General features: G+C 43.1%; 1 protein-coding gene across 3 annotated transcripts in view; it reads left to right on the plus strand.

The window, feature by feature from the left end:
• Nucleotides 1–20341, plus strand: part of anks1b (ankyrin repeat and sterile alpha motif domain containing 1B) — a 305040-nt gene that overhangs the window by 201805 nt on the left and 82894 nt on the right. For all 3 annotated transcript variants that reach the window (XM_054739750.2, XM_070548583.1, XM_070548587.1), the window contains exons 13-15: nt 1178–1364; nt 18693–19351; nt 19685–19807. In XM_054739750.2, coding sequence (XP_054595725.2) covers nt 1178–1364; nt 18693–19351; nt 19685–19807 — 969 coding nt within the window. The remainder of the gene's footprint in view (nt 1–1177; nt 1365–18692; nt 19352–19684; nt 19808–20341) is intronic.

Below are 20341 nucleotides of genomic sequence, written 5' to 3' on the forward strand. Positions count from 1 at the left end.
CCAGGCCCCACCAGGCAGCCACCAGGACTGAACCGGCAGATGCCACAACACCCAGCCCCGGAGGCACCACCCACTAGCAGGAAACATGGCAGGGGAGGATGGGCCAGGGATGTTGTACTGCCACAAAAATGGTAAACGGCCTGTATTTGTATAGCGTCTTCTTAGGGTTCTACAACCCCCCAAGGTGCTTCACAACACAGTTGTTCACCCATTCTCGCACACATTCACACCCTGGTGGTAATGAGCTACATTGTAGCCACAGCTGCCCTGGGGCACATTGACAGAGGCGGGTCTGCCGTACACAGGCACCACCGGTCCCTCCGATCACCACCAGCAGGCAAGATGGGTTAAGTGTCTTGCCCAAGGACACAACAGCAGCATTCTCTGGTCAGAGCCGGGATCGAACCTGCAACCTTCTGATTTCCAGACGAACCACTCTACCTCCTGAGCTGCTGCTGTCACAAGATGTCCTAGAAGAGGGGAGGAGTCCAAGACCGTACCTGACAGACACAGTCACGCACTCCCACCCTCATGCTCACACCTAAACACACAATAATGCACACCATACACCCACTCACACTCAGCATACACACTCTGGTCTAGGCACCGCTGCACAGAGGGTGCAACCATTCCTGGACCCTGGAGGCCTCCAGCCTTGGGCAGCGAACTGAGAACAGAGGTGTGAGAAGACCCCTAGTCTCCCTCCACGTGCTCCAGTGTGGTGTTGATTCGTGTTGTTATGCAAGTTCTGCTGAGTTCTCCTTTTAGAGTTTCGACATAAAGGATGATGTTTATCAGGCTCTGTTAGATCACAGGTTTTGAAAAAGCTCACCTCTAATGAGATAACTTGGTCTGTTTATCAATTTAGCTTTATTTATCTGAACTATTGAAGATTTCACAAAGCAGGACTGAGAACGTGCTTCCTGTTGTGTGGCTGGAAAGTTAAATCTGTCTATTTTATCGGACTGTTTCCTTAAATAGATCTGTGCGTACTGTTGCAGCACCAGTAGCAGCAACGCTCTGCATAAAACTTCCTTTTGGATTTATTTGACAAACAACATCTTTTAGTGCTCAATAGCTTGATTCTGTGGATGTTACGGGGGAAGTGTGACCTCTGGGAAACAGGTTCGATTGCTGTGACTTCTCACTGATCTTTTCTCTTGTATTTGTTTTCAAGCCGAAGCAGCGCACCTCTCTGTCTTCATCTCTGGATGTCCAGAGGCCAGTTAACCACAGCTGTGAGCCCAGTGAGGTGAGCTCATCTCTGGGCTACGCCAGCTTCAGCACCAGCCCTCCTGCCAGCCCTCCTCTCAGCCCAAACCAGGAGGACTCCGCAGGCTCCAACGACGACTGCCAGTTCACAGGTAACAACAGTTTATCAGCCACATGTAAGAGGGGCAGTGCTTCTCCAGACGGGGCCTGACCTCTGACCTCTGCTCTGTAAAGTAGCACATTAAGGTGTATCACAAAACCCTGAACATCAGTTTAATGTTACAGATTCCTAAAGCAATCACCCAGACTTTATTATGAAACTAAAATAGTAAACTAAGTTTTACTGGAAATGATCGTCTTTCAGATGAAGTGTTGCTGCATATTTTCTCTTCTCTGGAAGTTCAACACAGTTTTAGTTTAGATGAATGCATTTTTGGCTTTTAAATATTTTATATTTTTGTGCTGCAGGATTATTTATACGTTCAGTTAAAACCCACACGAGTCTTTTTAAAACGTGTTTCTGAGGCTTCTCTTCTCCGGTACCTGCCTTTGGCCTTGGTGCAGGTGGTGGTTAATGTCCTTCAGCCTGAGGATAAAAAAAAAGATTATTCCTTTTGCCTCGGGTCCCAGGAAATTGAAATCATATTTCTGCTCTTGTCACATGGGAAGCTACAGCCGAGAGGTAAAAAGCTTAAATGTCAACATCGAGGAAAGAACCTGGATCTGGGCCAAGGAGATGTTGGCAGCGCAGCGTCATGTTCCACTAGAGCAGGGCTATTCAATTATGTGCCTTGAGGGCCGGTATCCAGCATGTTTTAGTGGTTTCTCTGGTCCAACACACTAGATTGAGTGGTTGAATCACCTGTGCAGCAGCTAATCAGGCTCTGCAGAAGCCTGTTAATCACCTGCTGATTGATATTGGGTGTGTTTACGCAGATCAGAACTTCCATATCTAGGAGAGCTGAATTCTGGATGTAAAAGAATTTGGTTTGCTTTAAGCTATGAAGTTGATTATTATCAAAAGCACATCAGACGCTATCTGTGTGTCTACGTCACCCGTTTTCGGAGACCCTCTTGGTGGATCCGAAGGTCAGAGAGGTCGGCTGACCTCTGGCACCGAAGGGCTATAGAATACAGTGGCACCGACTCTTCAGTCCAGAGATGTCTCGGGTCACGACAGATGGATGGAACCGTGCGTCTGGGACTCTGAAGGAGTCTAAACAATATCAGCTTGTTCTGCAGGAACTGTTTGCGGTATCAGCTTCGCAGGTGCAAAAAGGTTTTGACGACGTGTCAAAAGCTTTGATGGTTAAAGAGGATTTTTCTTCAGGTGGCCGGTCTGAAGCTTTCTTTAGAACTGAGGAATCACCAGAGTAATTTGGTTTTAATGTTCTCATGTTATGATTGTGTAGCCAACCAGAGGTTGACAAGTTTGAGGAATATTACCAAGAATCTCAGAAGCACAGCCTTCTTTGATACCGGATGCTCTGATCTGGGTAAAGGGCTATTTATGTGTCATGGGTTTAACTTAACTTTACTTTGTCCTTGTGTGAGCGCAAATGGTGATGACCTTGTCACGTAAACATGCCGAAACATATTTCAATCACTGTAATCGTAACATAACATTCATTTCAGACTTCAGTCATTGAGCACAGATTAATGAAGCATTTTGTTATATTATAATTATTATAAGTAGCAATAAACAATCATTTATTTAGTGATTAACTAGCTTATAAGTTGTAGAAGTTCAAATCTGATTTAGGTAATTATTCCTTGAATTAGCAACTAATCCAGGCTGCGAGTGTTCCTAATATGGAGGCATGAAGAATCATGAAAGATTGGACCTTGAGGAGAGAATATTATTGTTGACATTTCGTTATCTGTGTTCAGAGCTGCAGGCTCTGAGCTCCAGCTGGTGGGATGGAGGCAGGCTGATTTAAAGGGGGCACATGCAGTCTCGTGTCTCCTTTTTGACCAGATGTTGAATGGTCAAACAGAACCTAAAAACTGACCATTGCTGGACGTTGCAGTACAACCATTACCAGTTCCCAGAGTTCAACCCTTTCTGCTGGGGTGCTGATGAGCAGGCTCTAACACAGTCTAAGCATGAAAACAAACATGTTTGAAGCCATGATGCCTCTGTGTTGAATCTCTCCAGATAAACCTGCAGCTTCTGTAAAGCAGCTTTTCAGAGTTTTGATAAGGTCATGTTTTAATCTTTAGCCTTTTGGCTGTTCTGATGCTCTCTTGGTTTCCTCTAACAACACTCCTCTAAAGCTCCTACCAAAGAAACACGAGCAGTAATGAATGAGGTGCTCACACACAAGTCTCATGATTAGGTCAGCTGAGTCCACACACACACACACACACATGCACACGCACACACGCACGCACTAGCAGGCTGACTCCTCCAGCTCTCTTCTGGTTCCTGATCACTGAGAGAGAGTTACCGACTTACACCCAGGTGAGAGAAGGAGGGATTAACAAATATGTCACCAGGTTACCACGGTCACCACTTCAACATGACAGCAACGGGTCTCGTTTCTATGGTAACACAAGCAATGATCTAGGACACAACACACGATTCAGGAGTAAATAAGACCATTAATAATAAAACTCGTGGGATAAATAACCCATAATTTAAAAGAACTTAAACCAGATCTGCTCATTTCTACTGGAGCAGCAACTTCAAACAGGTGGTTTTAGAAAAAAAACCACAAACAGGAACATCTCAGCATGATTTTCAAGCTCCTGTTTATGACGCAAATAAATTAAAGTTAACGTGTGTGTGTGTGTGTGTGTGTGTGTGTGTGTGTGCGTGCGCGTGCGCGTGCGTGTGTGTGTGAGAGAGATCCAAGAGGAGTCCAGTGCCTTTGATCTGTGAAAAGCACATCATTAAATCAGGAGTGTGTGCACACATAAGATACTCAGCTATAGAAACGGGTGAACTTGACACATCTTCAGCTTTTGTTCCTATTGACATGCTGCTGTAAGCCTTTCAGGAACAACATCTGTGTTATTTACCTTTTTCAATCTGTTCGCTCATCTCTGGCCCATTCCTCATGTCGGAGGTCTTCTGAGGGATGATTATTCCTCCGTGGAAAAGTTCTTTTCACTCTGAAATATCAGAAAAATCTACAGCATCTCAACTGCTAATGCCCTTTAACCTTTAATCGCCGTAAGTCTTTGGTGCATCACTCTGCTACCTGTTCGTTCAGTGAATGGGGTGTGTGGGTACACTAATCTGACTGCGCTGAGACTCTCATTACTCTTTTAAACTCACCCCCTAAGCTATTCCCACTCAGAAGGAACAGCAAATGATCGAGGCTGCCGAGCGTCATCAGAGAGCAAACGCTTGTGCTGTTTTTACTTTGAGAAACACACTGGGAAAGCTGCCCTTGCTGCTTTAGAGACACCTGTGTGTCAAACTCAGCCTGAATCTTCTGAGAACATCAGCAGGAAAAATCACATGAAGGCTCACTGCTGTGGGTTCTGGTTCTGGTGAGAGCGTTTGTTTCTAACCAATCAGACGCAGGATCACAGAGGTAGAACCCACTCATCTGCTGCTTATTTGAGACCGGGTTGCAGTAGCTTAGGCAGAGATCCACAGAATTCCCTCTTCCCGTCCTACAACTTATCCAGTGGGACTCGATCCATTCCCATGTCAGCTGTTGGATGTCATCTCTCCAGCAAGACCTGGACCTGTCTAGAGGTCTCCTCCATTGTCTGAAACACCTCCCTCTGAAGGCGTTTTTACCTTTATACCACCTCACCTGTGGGTTTGCAAAAGGTCCCAGAGCCGCTGCTCCCAGCTGAATCATCAAATTCTGACAAAAACTTTATGAAAACTCTTTCAGTGGTCAGGGTTACCAGGGTTCAGATATAAGGGATGTGAAACGCCCTTACTCCCAACCTACACCACAACAGAACACCGTGAGGAACTTCTTCAGGTCAACAAACCCATGAAAACCAGTGGTTCAAATTCTCAAGCGTCCTCAGATATCCCAGTAAGGATAAAAGTCTGAATATAGGACTCCGTCATCAATAGGACCTCTCTTCCAGCAGCCTGATGTGAACTGAGCTGGACTAAACACTCACAAAAACACATTATTATTATTGTTATTAGTACTTTTTGCCATTGTTGGCACTGTTTTCAAAATCAGAAACAGGAAGCTTTTTAAAATAAAGTTCTGCCACGAGGGAATAGAACTCAAGTTAAAGCATCATTTATTCCAAATGAACACCTGTTTTATTTTTTATGCATCCCTCCACCAGAATTAGATCGACACTCATTTATTTCCTTCAAAATGTTTTTCCTCCTTCGCTCATCCCTCTCTACTTATTTACTTTCATAAGGCCCATTGTGGGGTTACCATGGTAACACGTAGCTTCCACAGAGGGAGACGGACAGAATGAGAGTGCTGAGCGTATATGTATGTGGGTACAGAAGGCAGAGTCTCAGGATTCAAAGGATGCCGGAGAAAAAACAGAGTGGGTGATAGAATGTTGGAAGGGGAGGGGGAGAGGAACAAAAATGGGAAAAATGGAGACAATGAAAACGGGAAATTTCATGGGAGATTTTCAGAAATGAGGACAGGAAGGTGGGGAAGCCTTTTTTTTCCATATCCTCTGCAAACCCTATAAGGTTTTTCCTTCCTGTGTCTCTTAATCTGCATCTCTTTATTTATTATTCTCCTAAAAATTAAAAACCATTCTTTGACACTGATCTAACAAAGCACACTGATCCCTCAGCCTTGCAGCAATTTATGCTGGAGTCAGCCACCTGCGTGGGCGGTTGGACAAAAAGTAGCCCTATTTATAACCTGATCCATCACTGGTGCTGCTGTTGTGCTGTAACTCAGATTTACGTAATCCCAGACATTTCTTACAGAGATTGTTGCAGAATGCGATGCAGAACGTTAGTAGTTCATGAATTATGCAAAGGCCCCTGCAATAGCTCTGAGATACACATGTACAAACCTGCAGGTGTCAGTTTGTTTATCTGGAAATTATTTAGCTGCAAAGGTTCTCGTGAACTCGCGATTTGCTTCATTCAGCGAAAGGTTCAGCAGTTATTAGATTAAGTTCTTACCTCAAATAATACAGATTAAGTGTTTTATTCTGTGTAATCCAGCGTCCTGTTTTGGTTTAACACAACCAACCATCACTTATATGGGGAAAACACGAGTGGAGATCAAAAATGTAAATGTTTAAATCCTTCTGTGAGCTCTTGTGTTGTCATTAAAGCCGACTGAATGAAAGATTCCCGCAGTTACAGAAGGAAGCTTTAAAAATGGACTTTGTGGAATGATAAAAAGAAAAACACACATTGGCGTAACTTGGTTCATAAATATTGATAATTTTCTTTAAGAGGAAATAAAGTGAACCATGCTTCATAAGATAAATTAATAAAGACATTTAATATTTCTGCTGCTGCATTAACTGTTAATTCTGAGGAACTGCTTTCTGGGTTAAGCTTCAGGCATCTCAGTTTTTTCTTTCCCACATTTCAAGCATCTTCCCCTCTGTTCTCCTACTTGATTAAACCTCCAGCATGCAGCAGGATTACAGTTCGTGTGGACATCACCAGCATTAGTGAGACAGTGTCCTCTCCAAATGACCACCCACTGAGATTAGGCTCTAATTAAAATCACTGTTTGATTAATAAGCAGGATGGTTTGAATCGCTCCTCCTATGATCTCGTTTTGCTGCCACCTGAGGCATGCGTGCTAACAACGCAGGTTCAGGATTTTCTTCTTGTAGTTGATGGAGAGGTCAACGTGCAATTAGTCATACCAGCAACGTCTTCTCTGACAACATCAGGTCGGGTTGTAAGGCTGAAGACACAACCAAAATGTTAGTTACCCTCTGATTGGAGCTGGTAGTTGTGATGGGAGTGGTTGGGAATGAAGGAACTTGGTGCCCCAGGTGATTCTGATGCCCTCATGCACCCATTGTTCACTTTTAGTGGAAAAAGCATTTTATTTTAAATGGAGATTTGATATTCTGACTCAGTAGATTCACTGGACCAGCTCTGTGCCCTGAACACAACCAATCTGCATTCGTTTTCTGAATTTGGAGAAGGTGTTGGGCTCTTTGGGGTACCCTGGGAGTACAGGGTACCAGACCCCTTGATATGGGCTGTTAGGTCCCTGTATGACCGGTGCCAGAGCTCGGTCCGCATTGCTGGCAAAGACCATGGTCTTGAGTGGAAAATGGGTCAGCTCCTCCGGGTCAGGTATGAGGTCCTGTCCCGAGTTGGGTCTTGTTATTAGTGAAGGAAAGATGGAGCGTGAGATCGACAGCCGTTGTACCGATCTGTCGAGGTGATGAGAGCTGAGCCGGAAGGTGAAGCTCTAAATTTACCGTTCTACGTTCCCATCTATGGTCACGAGCTTTCAAAGAACTTTGTCCCCAATCCGACGTTTTGGTTGCTTCTTTCTTTGTAAAATTCTTAGAATTTTGGGTCTTCTACAAACTCTTCACACAGGCCTTAGATACTTTTGGGACTTCATCTTCACTTTACAAGAAAACAGCTAAATGATGCCCTTAAACCTGAACGTGATTAAACGTCTGTAGAGCAGGGTTGGCCATCACCTCAGCTCTTCTCTCTCCTTTTGTTGTGGTGTTCCTGTTTAAATATCCTTCAGTGGTTTCTAGTTTCATTCATCGGAGGATGATGAGTCATGCTTGGAAACTCGACACAAGAGAGGCTCACAGCCACTCGGAGTTGGTTCAAAATAACAAAATGTGAAGTTGGGGAGTTGAAGGGAGGAATCATCCTGCTAGGAGTAAAAGAGGAGGTGTCACTGTTGGTTTATACTTTCATTTATGGGACAAAAGTGCCTAATTAGACCTAAAATCAGAAGTCCTAATTACTGCTGAGCTCATCTATCTCACTATTCCCTTCTGTCTAACATCAGCTCCAACGTGATTTCAGTGACACTAGTGAGAGACTTCCATCACTCTTCAAGGGACTTGACGACGTGTTACCACGGGAGACGAGCCAGTTGCTGTGGCAATAAAATCTACTTGAGTTAGAGATCTAAAGAGTGAATTTATGGCCTGCAGAGGGGCTGTCCGCCTCCTAAAGGCTGAGTTTAGAAGCAAGCAGAATGATGTGTGTTTTCATTACGAACGTCACAGAACAGCGATGTTTACACTCGCATGATGTGGTGGCTAATTTCAGACCCCTAAGTAGTTCTCTTGTCTTGTTTTGCCCATTTAAATGCTTGAAATGAATAAATGTCTCATTTTTAGACAATAATCAGCAAGTTTTCTTTACAGTAATCATTCAACCAAGAACCAAGAACATTTTCATGGTGAAAAGATGTTTATTTAACTTTTTGTTTGAATAATGAGACCTGAAGTGTGTGTGTGTGTGTGTGTGTGTGTGTGTGTGTGTATATATATATATATATATATATATATATATATATATATATATATATATATATATATATATCATACACAGAGCCTGTTCTAGAGCATTTAACATTTTTGTTGACCTGATTCAAGATAAGAGCCACAGGAAAATAAAAAGTTTTTTTACTCGGTTTTACAGAAGCTGAGTTGAAATTCCACTGTGGTATTAACTCAGCGTTATCCTAATTTTTTTAATTAAATCACCTATAACCCCGTCTTTTTCCAATCTGGACATGCAGGTGGCGTGTGATGCTCCTGCTGGACCTTAATTAATGTTATATTTACTTAGATTGTATTTACAGTAAATCGTTTGCGTCCAATAATTAAAAGCTTTACAGTTTTATTTAATATTCCCAGCGATTTAGATCCAACACATCTAAAATATAATAAAATATATAATAATAATAATGTCTTATAAAATGATGAGCCTCACAGGATGAAACTTCATTGTTTTTACTTAGGAGACCCTTTAGCCTTTATAAAGATCCAATATGGACTCAAACATCCAACATCCGTCACATAAAACTAGCAAAGAGAAAAAAGTTTCTTAAACCAGCCAGGCTGCCTAATCGTTAAACATTCCCCCCATTAGAGCCGTGTGTCCGTCTGAGTTTGTCTTATCATCTTTGGCTGCTGCTCTCAGTCTGTCTGACTGTTCAATACTAAGAAAAATTAATTATCCACAAAGAAACAGTAGTTGCCATGACAAACACGTGTGTGTGTGTGTGTGTGTGTGTGTGTGTGTGTGTGTGTGTGTGTGTGTGTGTGTGTGTTTTATCTAGGAGGAAATGTAACTTATTTTGTAAACTTAAAAGACTTGTCATTTATTAGATTTTCTTTAGCCAGAGCTCTTTATGCTGAACTTGATTTAAGCTACAGAAACATTTTAAGTGGTTTCAGCTAATGAATGTGACATTTCCAGTGACGCCTGAGGGGAGCGTTTCCATAGCTTTTGTGTGTAAGTTACTAAATTTCTCAGTTTTTTCTATATTTTCTCCGATCAGTGAACCCAGTCTCAAATGAATCTCTGTCGTCATCATTAGCTCTAACGGTATCATCGTTTTGGTGTTTTGAAGCATCTCGTATGGAACTAGTTTGGTGCTATTTCAGAGCCTGAATCTCAGGGAGCCTGCAATGATTCCTCCAAGCCTGCAGCACCAACAGAAGATGGCCCCGGCTTTATTCTAGGAGATGATCGACAGTTCAGATATTACTCTGTAGTTTTTAATAACAGTCAGCGCAGCGCCACAAGAGACGTAAAGATGTCTTATCAGATGTTTGGATCAACTTCTGGTTTCTCTTCTGCTGGCACTCAAAGGAAAACATCCCAGTATATGAGGAGGAGTGTGTGTGTGTGTGTGTGTGTGTGTGTGTGTGTGTGTGTGTGTGTGTGTGTGTGTGTGTGTGTGTGTGTGTGTGTGTGTGTGTGTGTGTGTGTGTGTGTGTGTGTGTGTGTGTGTGTGTGTGTGTGTGTCATCAGAGACTGTACAGTCCTAACACGTTATTTTATGTAAACAAATAAATCATCTAAAGGTTCTTTATTTGCAGCTTACTTTAGGGGCCTCAATACGACTGTAATGATTTAAATGACATGTTATTTAATAAGCCATAAGGTGTAGGATTCCATAAGAAATATGAAATCAACCTTACGGATCTGTGAGGTTATTTAAACCAGAAGATTGGAACTTTTTAATGCAGGGATTAGATAACAGCTTCGTATTCACTCTGAGACAACAGAAGAGAGAGAGTCAAGTTTAAAAGTTTAAAAATTTATTACTAAACAAATTAAACTAGACTAACTTTAACACTAAATGTATGGTGTCACTAAGGTGAATGAGACGGAGAATGGTGTGATGTGGAATGTTGCTCAGAACCAGCAAATCCGAAGAAGCGATTAGTTTTGATGGGAAATGAAGGTGATGTCTTCGCGTTAAGCTTTGGTTAGGAGATTCATAAACACATTCAACTCCATTTGTCGGTCTACGTACCCTTAGCGGAAGTCCCCGTCTAGATCAGGAGGTGTAAAGGTCCAGCTTGACCTTATGGAGCCGGAGCCTGTAGAAGCAACTGCGGCAGCCGACCAGACCAGTCTTGAGATACTCCCGGGTCACGACAATTTTGTTGGCGTCTAGTGAGACCCAAACCTGGGTCATGATGGTTCAGCTTTTATTCTGAAAGGAACTGTTGCAGCAGTTGGAACAGCAACAGATTTTATCCATTTTGTCGTTGGTTCTTTTGGCTGAAGAGGAAAGTCACGGATTGGCCACTCTGACAACTTCTCTAGAATGCTTTGAACTGGCGTTAAAGATGGCGTTGGCATAGTTTTATACTTCGGATGTTTTGGTTTATGGTCGAATGAAAAGATGACAGATTTACCAAACACCATCAAAACCACGCCTCCGTCAGATCTGGCAGATTCTGATTGGATCCGTGAAAGCAATGTGTCGTCTCTTAACGCTACGTGAGATCAGTCCTATTGGAACTATTAAAGTCATAGTACCTTTATATTATATAGGGTTATAATAAAGTAATTACTATTTTGATTTCACACATTGGTCAAATCTTATTTATTGACTAACACTTTGCGTGATTAGCTTATTAAAATAGAGTTCTTTGATTAATTAAAAGGAGAGAGTCCATTCTTCATTCTTCTGTTGAGCTGAAAAGAAGCAGGTTAGAAGCAAATGCACGAGACCTTGATGTCATATCTTATGCAGACTAGTCCTGTGTCGGAGGAGAGGGGGAAAATGACTTTTGGTGGAAAACAGTCATTTCATTCTGTTACACGACTCTTTCCTAGAGGGGACACGTTTCCCTTTAAACGTTAAACGTATTCATCCGAACCACACAGCTGAAATATCTCAGACTTGTTCATCTTGATTCTGAAACTGGAAATTTTGTAATAGATTAACAATTTATTATGGCCTGGTGGATAATTATTCACTTATTTACAGATGGAAACATGAACACTATTATTTAATGTTAGTATCTGGTCAGTGAGCAAGAAGAACTGGTTTGGATTTCCCATTTCAGTTCTCATATGTGAGCTGCTGAATGAGAGTTGAGATCAAAGATGATGTGCTCAAAAATTAATTTCACTATCATTCAGAAACCCAAATACCAGAACCGTGTGTACATTTAAATGTATCATCCCAGGAAGGCAGCTCCATAACGGAGTATAATTAAGTTGACGAAGATCAAAGTAAGCGGAAATATAATGAAGTTGCAGAATATATTGTTTATCTTTTTGAAATGTAAATTGAGTTACGATTATTTGGCTGTCTGAACGTGTAATAGACGAGGCGCGTCAAACCAGTAAATAATCGTTGATCGTATCTGCATTCCAGTTTCTGTTTGATCATAAATAATTCAGACTGAGTGTCACATCGTACAGAAGCACCTGAACACATCACAGCTGTAGTTAATGCCGATGTAGTCCTGCAAAAAGTTAATGCATTAGTCTAAATCTTAAATCTAGAGATGAGTCCATGTTTAACTACTAATAAGTGAATAGCAGTGATCCATATTACTGCTGTTAGTTTAAAACTGGATGCGTTCTGTCTCTGGGCTGCTGCTGCTGCTTGTCACAGCTTGTTTGCATTGGTGTTTGTGTTCGTATTAGTGTTGCAATAAAAATGCAGGTATGCAGCGTGATGCATCCGCTGTTTCGCCATCTGATTCTTACACATTTGCTGCACGTCAGAAAGAGCTGTAATAGAAAGGGAGTACAGGAAGCCGGATTGCTCCTAATCTGAGCTCTGACTACATGTGGATTTCCAGGTAAGCTGCACACCTTTTCTCACGCACATGCATGGCAGGATCTGCAGGAATTGTCCATAATCTGGCTTCCATAAGCTGTCCATATTCTCTTAAAAGAAACGATTCTCCTCTTTGGCTGAAACTTCCCAATGCTCTGCATGTGCTGTAATTTGCTTCCTGCAGTGACAAATGTGTCTACCGTGTGTTTAGCAATGCCCTATTCTCTACAGTTTTTATCCACTCCACACTTCTGCTTCACTCTCCTGCAGGTTGAAAGCTCTCAGATGCTGAAAAATTAGAAGGAAGGTTGTTTTAGGTCCTCAGTTGCCATAACTACCACAAAGCTTACCTGTTGCCAACATTCGTCATCAACAGCAAAAAATGAAAAGGAGCATAGAGGGAGATGAAGTGATGAGTTGTGCAAAAATGTTGATGCCTTTGCAAAGAAATGACTGCAAATTATGGGATAGATTCTAAAGGAGACATCCATGGAAATGTTTCCTTTTCTGTCCATGATGGCGGATGTTCATTCAGTCGGCCCCTGACGTAGCTACCAATTAAATGTAAAAAAAATCCATAACCCTGTCACTTTTTGTCACCTGTTTTCCTAGACCCTCAAGGTTCGGAAATGTCTCAATTAGTGAAAAATCTAGATGTGCAGAATCGTCTCTTCTCAAGCTCAAAGTGGAACAAATTATTCGTCTAATTTTATCTCTTAACTTTCATGTTTAGTTAAGTCTAAACGTTCTATTACTTCTTCCTTTGCTTTTCATGGGAACTAATCTAATTACATGTTCAAAGTTAGAAAAATATCAAAAGTTCATTCTCTATTAATTTAACTATGTATAGAAATTAAACATTTGTAACAATAAAACCTATTTTTAATGATTATTTCTTATAATGGGTCACTCTGAGTTTCTCTTGCAGGCTGAACATGAAAATAGTCTCCTACACCTATCTCCTGTATTAGCTTCTGATAGAAAATAGACCCACAGATTTACGTCACACTGTCACTTAACATTCAAGATTCAAGACAACTTTATTAATCCCCGAAGGGCAATTTGAGACAGCATTGTGAAGCAGCAGACACTAAAATCTCTAGGCTCTAAAACTCAATCAATTTATATATTCATAAAACCCATAAACCCTGTATACGCATTCACCTCATCATGGACTCACCCATCTTGACTCATGACGGGGAAGGTTGTTGTTGGTTTAGCGTCCAGGAAACAGCAGAGAGCGTCTTAGCTAGTAGAAGCTAACAGTTAGCATTAGCAACTCCACCACACAGCAGAACTCCTCCAGGCTTGTGTTATTGGTGGAGATAAAGCACCAGTGTTGCAGGTCAGTGGTAGAATCGTGTTGCTGTTATCCAATCCGAGATGAGATGTACAAATATCAGGAAATAAGACTCAAAACCTGCCGTCTGAAGCTCAGCTGTGATGTGGGTAGCTGCTAGTTCCTGGAAATGGTGCACCGGTATATTTTTTCCCCCAAGCATGACTTACAAGGCATTCATTCCTACTAGAGGCCACTGCCAATGTATTGATTAGATGAGTGATCCGCAACTATGTTTTGTTTGTATTTTTCTTTACTGGAAGTTATGAATTTTATTTTATCAAAATAAAAGCATGAAGACAAAAATGTGCATATGATTGTAATGCTGTCATATTATTACTGAAACATTGTCGTAATTTGGGGAAACGGATTGCTTTTGTCCTCCTGATAGGATTTGTCCTCCTGGGCGACGGTGGCACAGGAGTTAAGTGCTCGCCCCGTAATCGGAAGGTTGCAGGTTCGAGCCCCTCTCAGTCTGACGTTGTGTCCTTGGGCAAGACACTTAACCCACGTTGCCTGCTGGTGGTGGTCGGAGGGACCGGTGGCGCCAGTGCTCGGCAGCCTCGCCTCTGTCAGTGCGCCCAAGGGCAGGTGTGGCTACATCATAGCTCATCCCCACCAATGTATGAATGTGTGTGTGAATGGGTGAATGACTGATTGTGTTGTAAAACGCCTTGGGGGGTTCCAGGACTCTAGAAGGCGCTATATCAAATACAGGCCATTTACCATTTACCATAGTGTAGGCACGATGCATCACATGGGTCAAGCTGGTGTTTTAACCACCCTGCTGACCGACGCCGTGTTTAGTCGTCTCTGTGCAGATTTCAGCTTACGCTTTCATTTCATGTAACAGTTGAGTGAGTCATGTTTCCAGCCCTCGTTACCTGAAGGCTGTTAATGGATGTGCTTTGTGTACCTAAACGCAGCAGACGACACAGCGGAGCAGGGAAAATGCAGCATTTGAAATAAAATGGCTCTCTACTGAAGGACTAACTTCATTATTGTTAGGCACTGTTTTTTCAGTCAGTCGCTCCTCTGGGACAGTTTTACTCCATGTTTTCAGCCTGTGTTATGAAAATGTGGAAGACTGCGTCTGCTTGAAGGATGGGATGATGGACGGGACAAAGCCCTCAGATGACAGCGCTGTAAATGAGAGAGGGGGGGGGTAGTAAGAATTAGTCAACGGGGATTAAGAGATTATGTTCATGTAGGAGTGGACAGGAAGTGTTTCTGTTCCATACAGGAGACAGAGATGAAAGCATTAAAGCCGTCACCTGGATGAATTGAGCTTTGAGCTAAAAGGTTCCCACTGGAAAAGAGGTGCAGTGATTAATATGATTTAGTTTGTCGGAGGATAAAGTGGTCGGATGGTTGAACAGTTTTTATTTCTATCCTAGCTCAGAGAAGTGACCTGGAAATGTTTAAGTAGGAGCCATAACAAGCCCCACCAAGATGCATTAGGAACAAAGATAACAATGATTCCAGCTTTCATGTTTTTTGAAGCAGAAATCGTGTATTGAGTTCAGGGTTGAGAAATATGATGGATCCGTCTTCAAAAACATGTTCAAACCTGTAGCTTTTCTTCACTTTTTAACTTCCAGCACTTAAAATGAAAACATATGGATCATCTCATTTTACTAATTACAAACAGACCTTTTGATAGAATACTTGAACATTATCAGCTTTTTGTAGAACTGCCATAAAACCACATTATAGCTTAGTCACACTGGTTTGTCCCTCCGCCCTTCCTTCTCTCCTTCCTTGTTTCCTCCTCTCTCTGCCTCCTTTCCCCCTACACCCTCATGGGGGTACAGGTCGAGGTAGAAGGCTTCTACTAGTTCAAGATCAGTTCACCTATGAGAAGAAGTAGCTCACGTAGTTGGGCCTCATTTGGGCCATTCCCATCTGTACCGGGTCGGGCCGGGTAGCGTAGGTTGTTTACATATCTGGGTGGCCTGGTATTTTTTCGGGCCAACCAAGGCTCATTCTCAGCCCTCTTCTCGAGGGGGTCTGCTTCAGGCCGACCAGGGCCAACACACCCACTGCTGACAGCAAATTCACACCTTCTATTATAGCAAGCCTCTGATTGGTGGGTAGAATCAGCCCACATGGGCTTAAGACAAGGATGTGTGGAATCAACCAGGCCAGGCTGGGGCCGACTGGGGCTACCCGGCCCGGGCCGACCCGGTACAGATGGGAATGGCCCAATTGAGAGCTCTCACCCTGGATTCTCATGTCAGTTCTCTTGTTCGCTCTTCCTTCTTCCATCTCAGGAACGTTGCTAAGCTGAGTCCCATTCTGTCCCGCTCTGAACTTGAGACAGTTATCCACACCTTCATCTCCTCACGCTTAGACTACTGTAACTCTCTTTTCACGTGTCTGAGCAGAACCTCCCTGAACCGTCTACAGGTGGATCAGAATGTCTGTGCTCGGCTTCTGACCAAGTCCTCCAAACACACCCACATCACCCCGCTCCTCCTGCAGCTTCACTGGCTGCCAGTCAACTTCAGGATAAAACATTGTGTAGAATCCTTACTAAAACTGTACTTAAGCTCAGCAAACAAAGTGTACTTACGCCTAGTAGGTTTGTGACCTATAAAACATGGAGTACGCACAGCTGCATGCAATCTCCGCTTCATAAATCAGAGACTAACTAGAAAGGTTTTCAGCTGTTTCTGACTCTTATCCCACCCTCAACACGCCCACTTTCTGCCATAAATGGTCAATGCAACGTGCTTTGTGGATCTCATGCATATACATAAGCCGGCTTGTTCTGTGTGTGCACGAAGCGGTACAAGTGATAATGCTGCTGGAATTAATAATCGTATCCTTCTCAGCAGAAGCACTGCAGGTGCTCTCCATGTCCAAAAGGTACGTAAGCCAGGTCCTTAGTCAGCTTAAAGTTGTGCACATTTTTCCGCTACATTTTCTTTTATAAATCCCAAAGATTGCGTGGAAAGTTTCTTACGCAGTTTTCGGACCCCGTTATGTGCGCAAGCAAGCTTTTTAAATGAGACCCCTGATCTTTAGGGCCTTACATGGACAAGCACCATCATACATTGGTGATCATCTTAGTCCCTACACCCCCAGCAGGTCCCTGAGATCCAGTGACCAAAGCCTACTGGTTGTGCAGCACCAGGCTAAAGACCAATGTAATGGCTGACTCGAGCTGAGCGAGAGTTGGAGATGTGGCGTGGCTTCTTAACCCAAGCGCGGAGTGAACTGACGCAGGGGTGGAGTGAGCACGCTGTTTAATCTAGGAGCCGGGTGCGCAGCGGTGTGAAGAAACAGCTGAGCACGGCGGCTCCCACAGCACAGGGCTGACTTCTAAGAGCTGTCAGGTCTCTTAGATCTGGCTGATCTGGTTAGCATAGGCTGAGTGATCTGAGACGATCTGGTCTGGACTCTGAGTTCGGTTCAGTGAGAACGATGACTGAGTGATTCGGCGTTGTGTGGCACTTCCTTAAGTAGACTTGGCGGGTGACGTGAACCGGAAGACTGGTGCTGGGGATGTTGGGTAATGGAGTTCGGATGGTCTGAGCGGCTCTGCGGTTCCCAGACTCTGGACCTCTCTACCCCTGAGCCTGAGATCAGTGGACTCAGTGGTCTCCTTCAAAAAGCAGCTGAAAACTCACCTGTTCAGGCTGGTTTTGGTGACCTTCATTATTCTCTTCATTCAGCTCTTTCTACCAATTCTGCCTTTGCCGGGATCCATCTTTTCTATTCGTTTTCTCTTTCACTTTTCTCACATTTTTAACCACAAGTTTTCTCATTTTTATATTTGTTAATCACTTAAAAATCATTTTAATTTTGTTTTTGTGGAACGCCTCGTGATTTTTTATGGTGCTTTATAAAAAATGTTCCTTCTTCTATTTGAATTATAGTGGGGGAATGCCATAAGCTGGTCTACAGTCTAAATTTTGTGTAGCTGAGTCATTTAAACCTATTTTACAATCAGACTTTATTTTGTCATTTTCAGTATGATTGCGCATAAATATCAACTGTCTAACCTCCATCATTTCTGTCTTAGTAAAACACAACCTTAGTAAACTCCTAAAGGTCTTCGAGATAAAATAGACCCTTTTTAGTCCCACGAGTACTCTGTATGCAGAAACATCTAGCCAGCTGCCATCATGCTCACACATGTCCACCCATGCTACCCATGATAAATCAGCTCTTAATTCCTGCTGACTTGTTTGTTTCTGTCTATTAACCTTCTGAGAATCACATTATAACTTCTTCACCGGGTGAATTCAGTGTCTGTATCTGCTGAACAACAGAGAAATGCACGACCCTGAGACTGTCTGGATTATTTAGTGCAAACACGTTGTGGTTTGATGCTTTTAGTCATAAATCTAATGTCCCAGCGTGTCTGGGCTATTTAATCATTTGATAAATCTGTTCAGTTTTCTCTTTGTGCAGGATTGTTGGGTAAATAATTCTGCGTGTGATCTCAAGATCATTAGGGTTTTTCTCATTATTTGTCATCAGAAGTTTAAGAAAATATGACGTTTGATGAATAACTGATGCAGTAAAGAGTTAATTATGTTGGCACTGACTTTCAGTGAGACAGAGAAGCATCACATATTCTTATACAAGGAGAGTAAAAACAAAAGCTTTCACCTTGCTGCACACAGACCGTGAGTGGGCCTCTGAAAGGATCCCTTAAAAATGCCTGTCTCGATGAGTTCATGCACACGTGCACAAGTTCAGACTCAAGCGCACTCCATTTGCACCCACACACTGAAGGAACAGAAGTGTAAAATCCAAGTCAGGAGTTCCTTTAGTCCTCCTCTGAGATAAAAAAATTCTCCTACAGAGGAGCAGATTTATTATCGTGTTTTCTTTCTTATTGTTTAATTTCTGCTGCTTCACTAAATTGGTGATTTTTGGTAGAGGTATTTATGGCTTTTATTACAAACAAATGTTTATTTTACTTTTTTCTCTTCCTCCTGCAGACGACGGGTCTTACCAGAGAGAACCACCTCCTCCTGCTCCTCCTCCCTGCTCTCCCCCCAACCCTAACCCTCCGCTGGAGGAGCACAGAAAGAGCCTCATCCCAGAGGAGTTTGCAGGACTTCTTCATGGATCTTCCCCCGCTTGTGACCCGCCTGACACGCCTTATCACCTCTACAGCCCTAAACATTTTAAATATACCCCCGCAGACGGGCAAAGTAGCCTTCTTCAGAACCCTGAGTTCAGCATTGTGATTGGTGGAGGAGCCTCTCGGGGCTTCTCCAGGACTGGAGGCCAGTCATCTCCTCAGAGGTTCAACAGCAACTCTCCAAAGCCCCAGGTTGTGTACCGGACTGTTTTTCACACGAAGGTCAACCAAGACCAGGTCCGAACTAGGAACTGTGAGGAGGATTCAGCTCCCGTATGGTCCTCCCTGAGCCACCCGCCCTCTTGTCCCACAGAGCAGAACGGAGAAGTTCCTCAGTCACGGGAGAACCGGACAGGAGGCGAGTCTAAGGAGGGTTTATCTGGAGCTAGCTACGAGGAGAGGGCTTGTACCCTAGGGAGGATGAGGTCGGTGCCACGCAGCGTGTTGGACCTGCAGCTGTCCAAGTCATTGTCCAAGTCCGATTCCAACCTCGTGGCCATTTCTCCCATACAGGTCAGAGCTCAACAGTAGTTTAGATCAACATCTGAGTTGTTTTAACAGAGAATAGATGGATTTGTTAAATACTGGAGTCGGCTGCATCATGTGACTTGATAAGCAGAGTTCAAACAAGTTGAGCTCGTTAGATAACTTGTTCATCTGGGCCACAGCGTTCCCTGTTGTGCAGCTCGTTTGAGATGTAATTTGATTTGAATTAATAATAAGCCCGATGCATATTCTGTTTGATTAACTGTGGTGGTTCTAAGTAGCATTTTTGCTTTTTCACACATGTAGGATCAATAGATTAGCTTCATTTTTACTTTTAAACGATTTTTTTCTCTCCTTAAGGAGGAACACAGTTGGGGGTCTGGATCCCGGGGCCAAGGTCCTGGAAGCCCCAGCCCACGCGAGGGGGCCAGCCCTGAGAGGAGGCTGGAGCGAACGCCGTCCTTTACTGCGGAGTGGGAAGAGGTAGTTTCTTCTCCTTTTGACATGTTACAGCTTAAAATCCATTTTTCGTAAATACTGTTGAAATAAAAAATGAAAAAGTTTCTGACTGATGACCGGGCTGCAACACTGTTTGTGTTTTTGCTGTAAAACTGAATAAGTTCTTCAAAAGGAACCATTTCCACTGGCGTGAAAACTGCCCTCTCGGCAGTGAGCTGCTTCATCTGGTCTCCCTGATGCAGAAGAGCAAATAGCTAATTTAATGTTCGCTCGCACTGATGATGTTGGAGCTGCAGGAGGATCTGAGGTTTAGGAGGAAACCAGTTCTGTTTTAGGGATAAAGAGCAGCGTTGGTGGCTGTTGTGGTTCCAGCATCTCTTAAGATCTCAGGTGGTTCTCAGGCCGCCACATTTGTTTATTTGGGACTTTTCACACAGTTTCAGCTGCACAAAGGTCCGTAGAGGAAATAAACCAGCAGCAAAAAGAAAACTTCAAAGTTAGAACAGAAATAATCAATAAAGGAATAAACTCGGGCGGAGTGATATTAATGTATCAAAG

This window comes from Nothobranchius furzeri, chromosome 1, assembly GCF_043380555.1.
Source record: "Nothobranchius furzeri strain GRZ-AD chromosome 1, NfurGRZ-RIMD1, whole genome shotgun sequence".
Classification (NCBI taxonomy): Eukaryota; Metazoa; Chordata; class Actinopteri; order Cyprinodontiformes; family Nothobranchiidae; genus Nothobranchius; species Nothobranchius furzeri.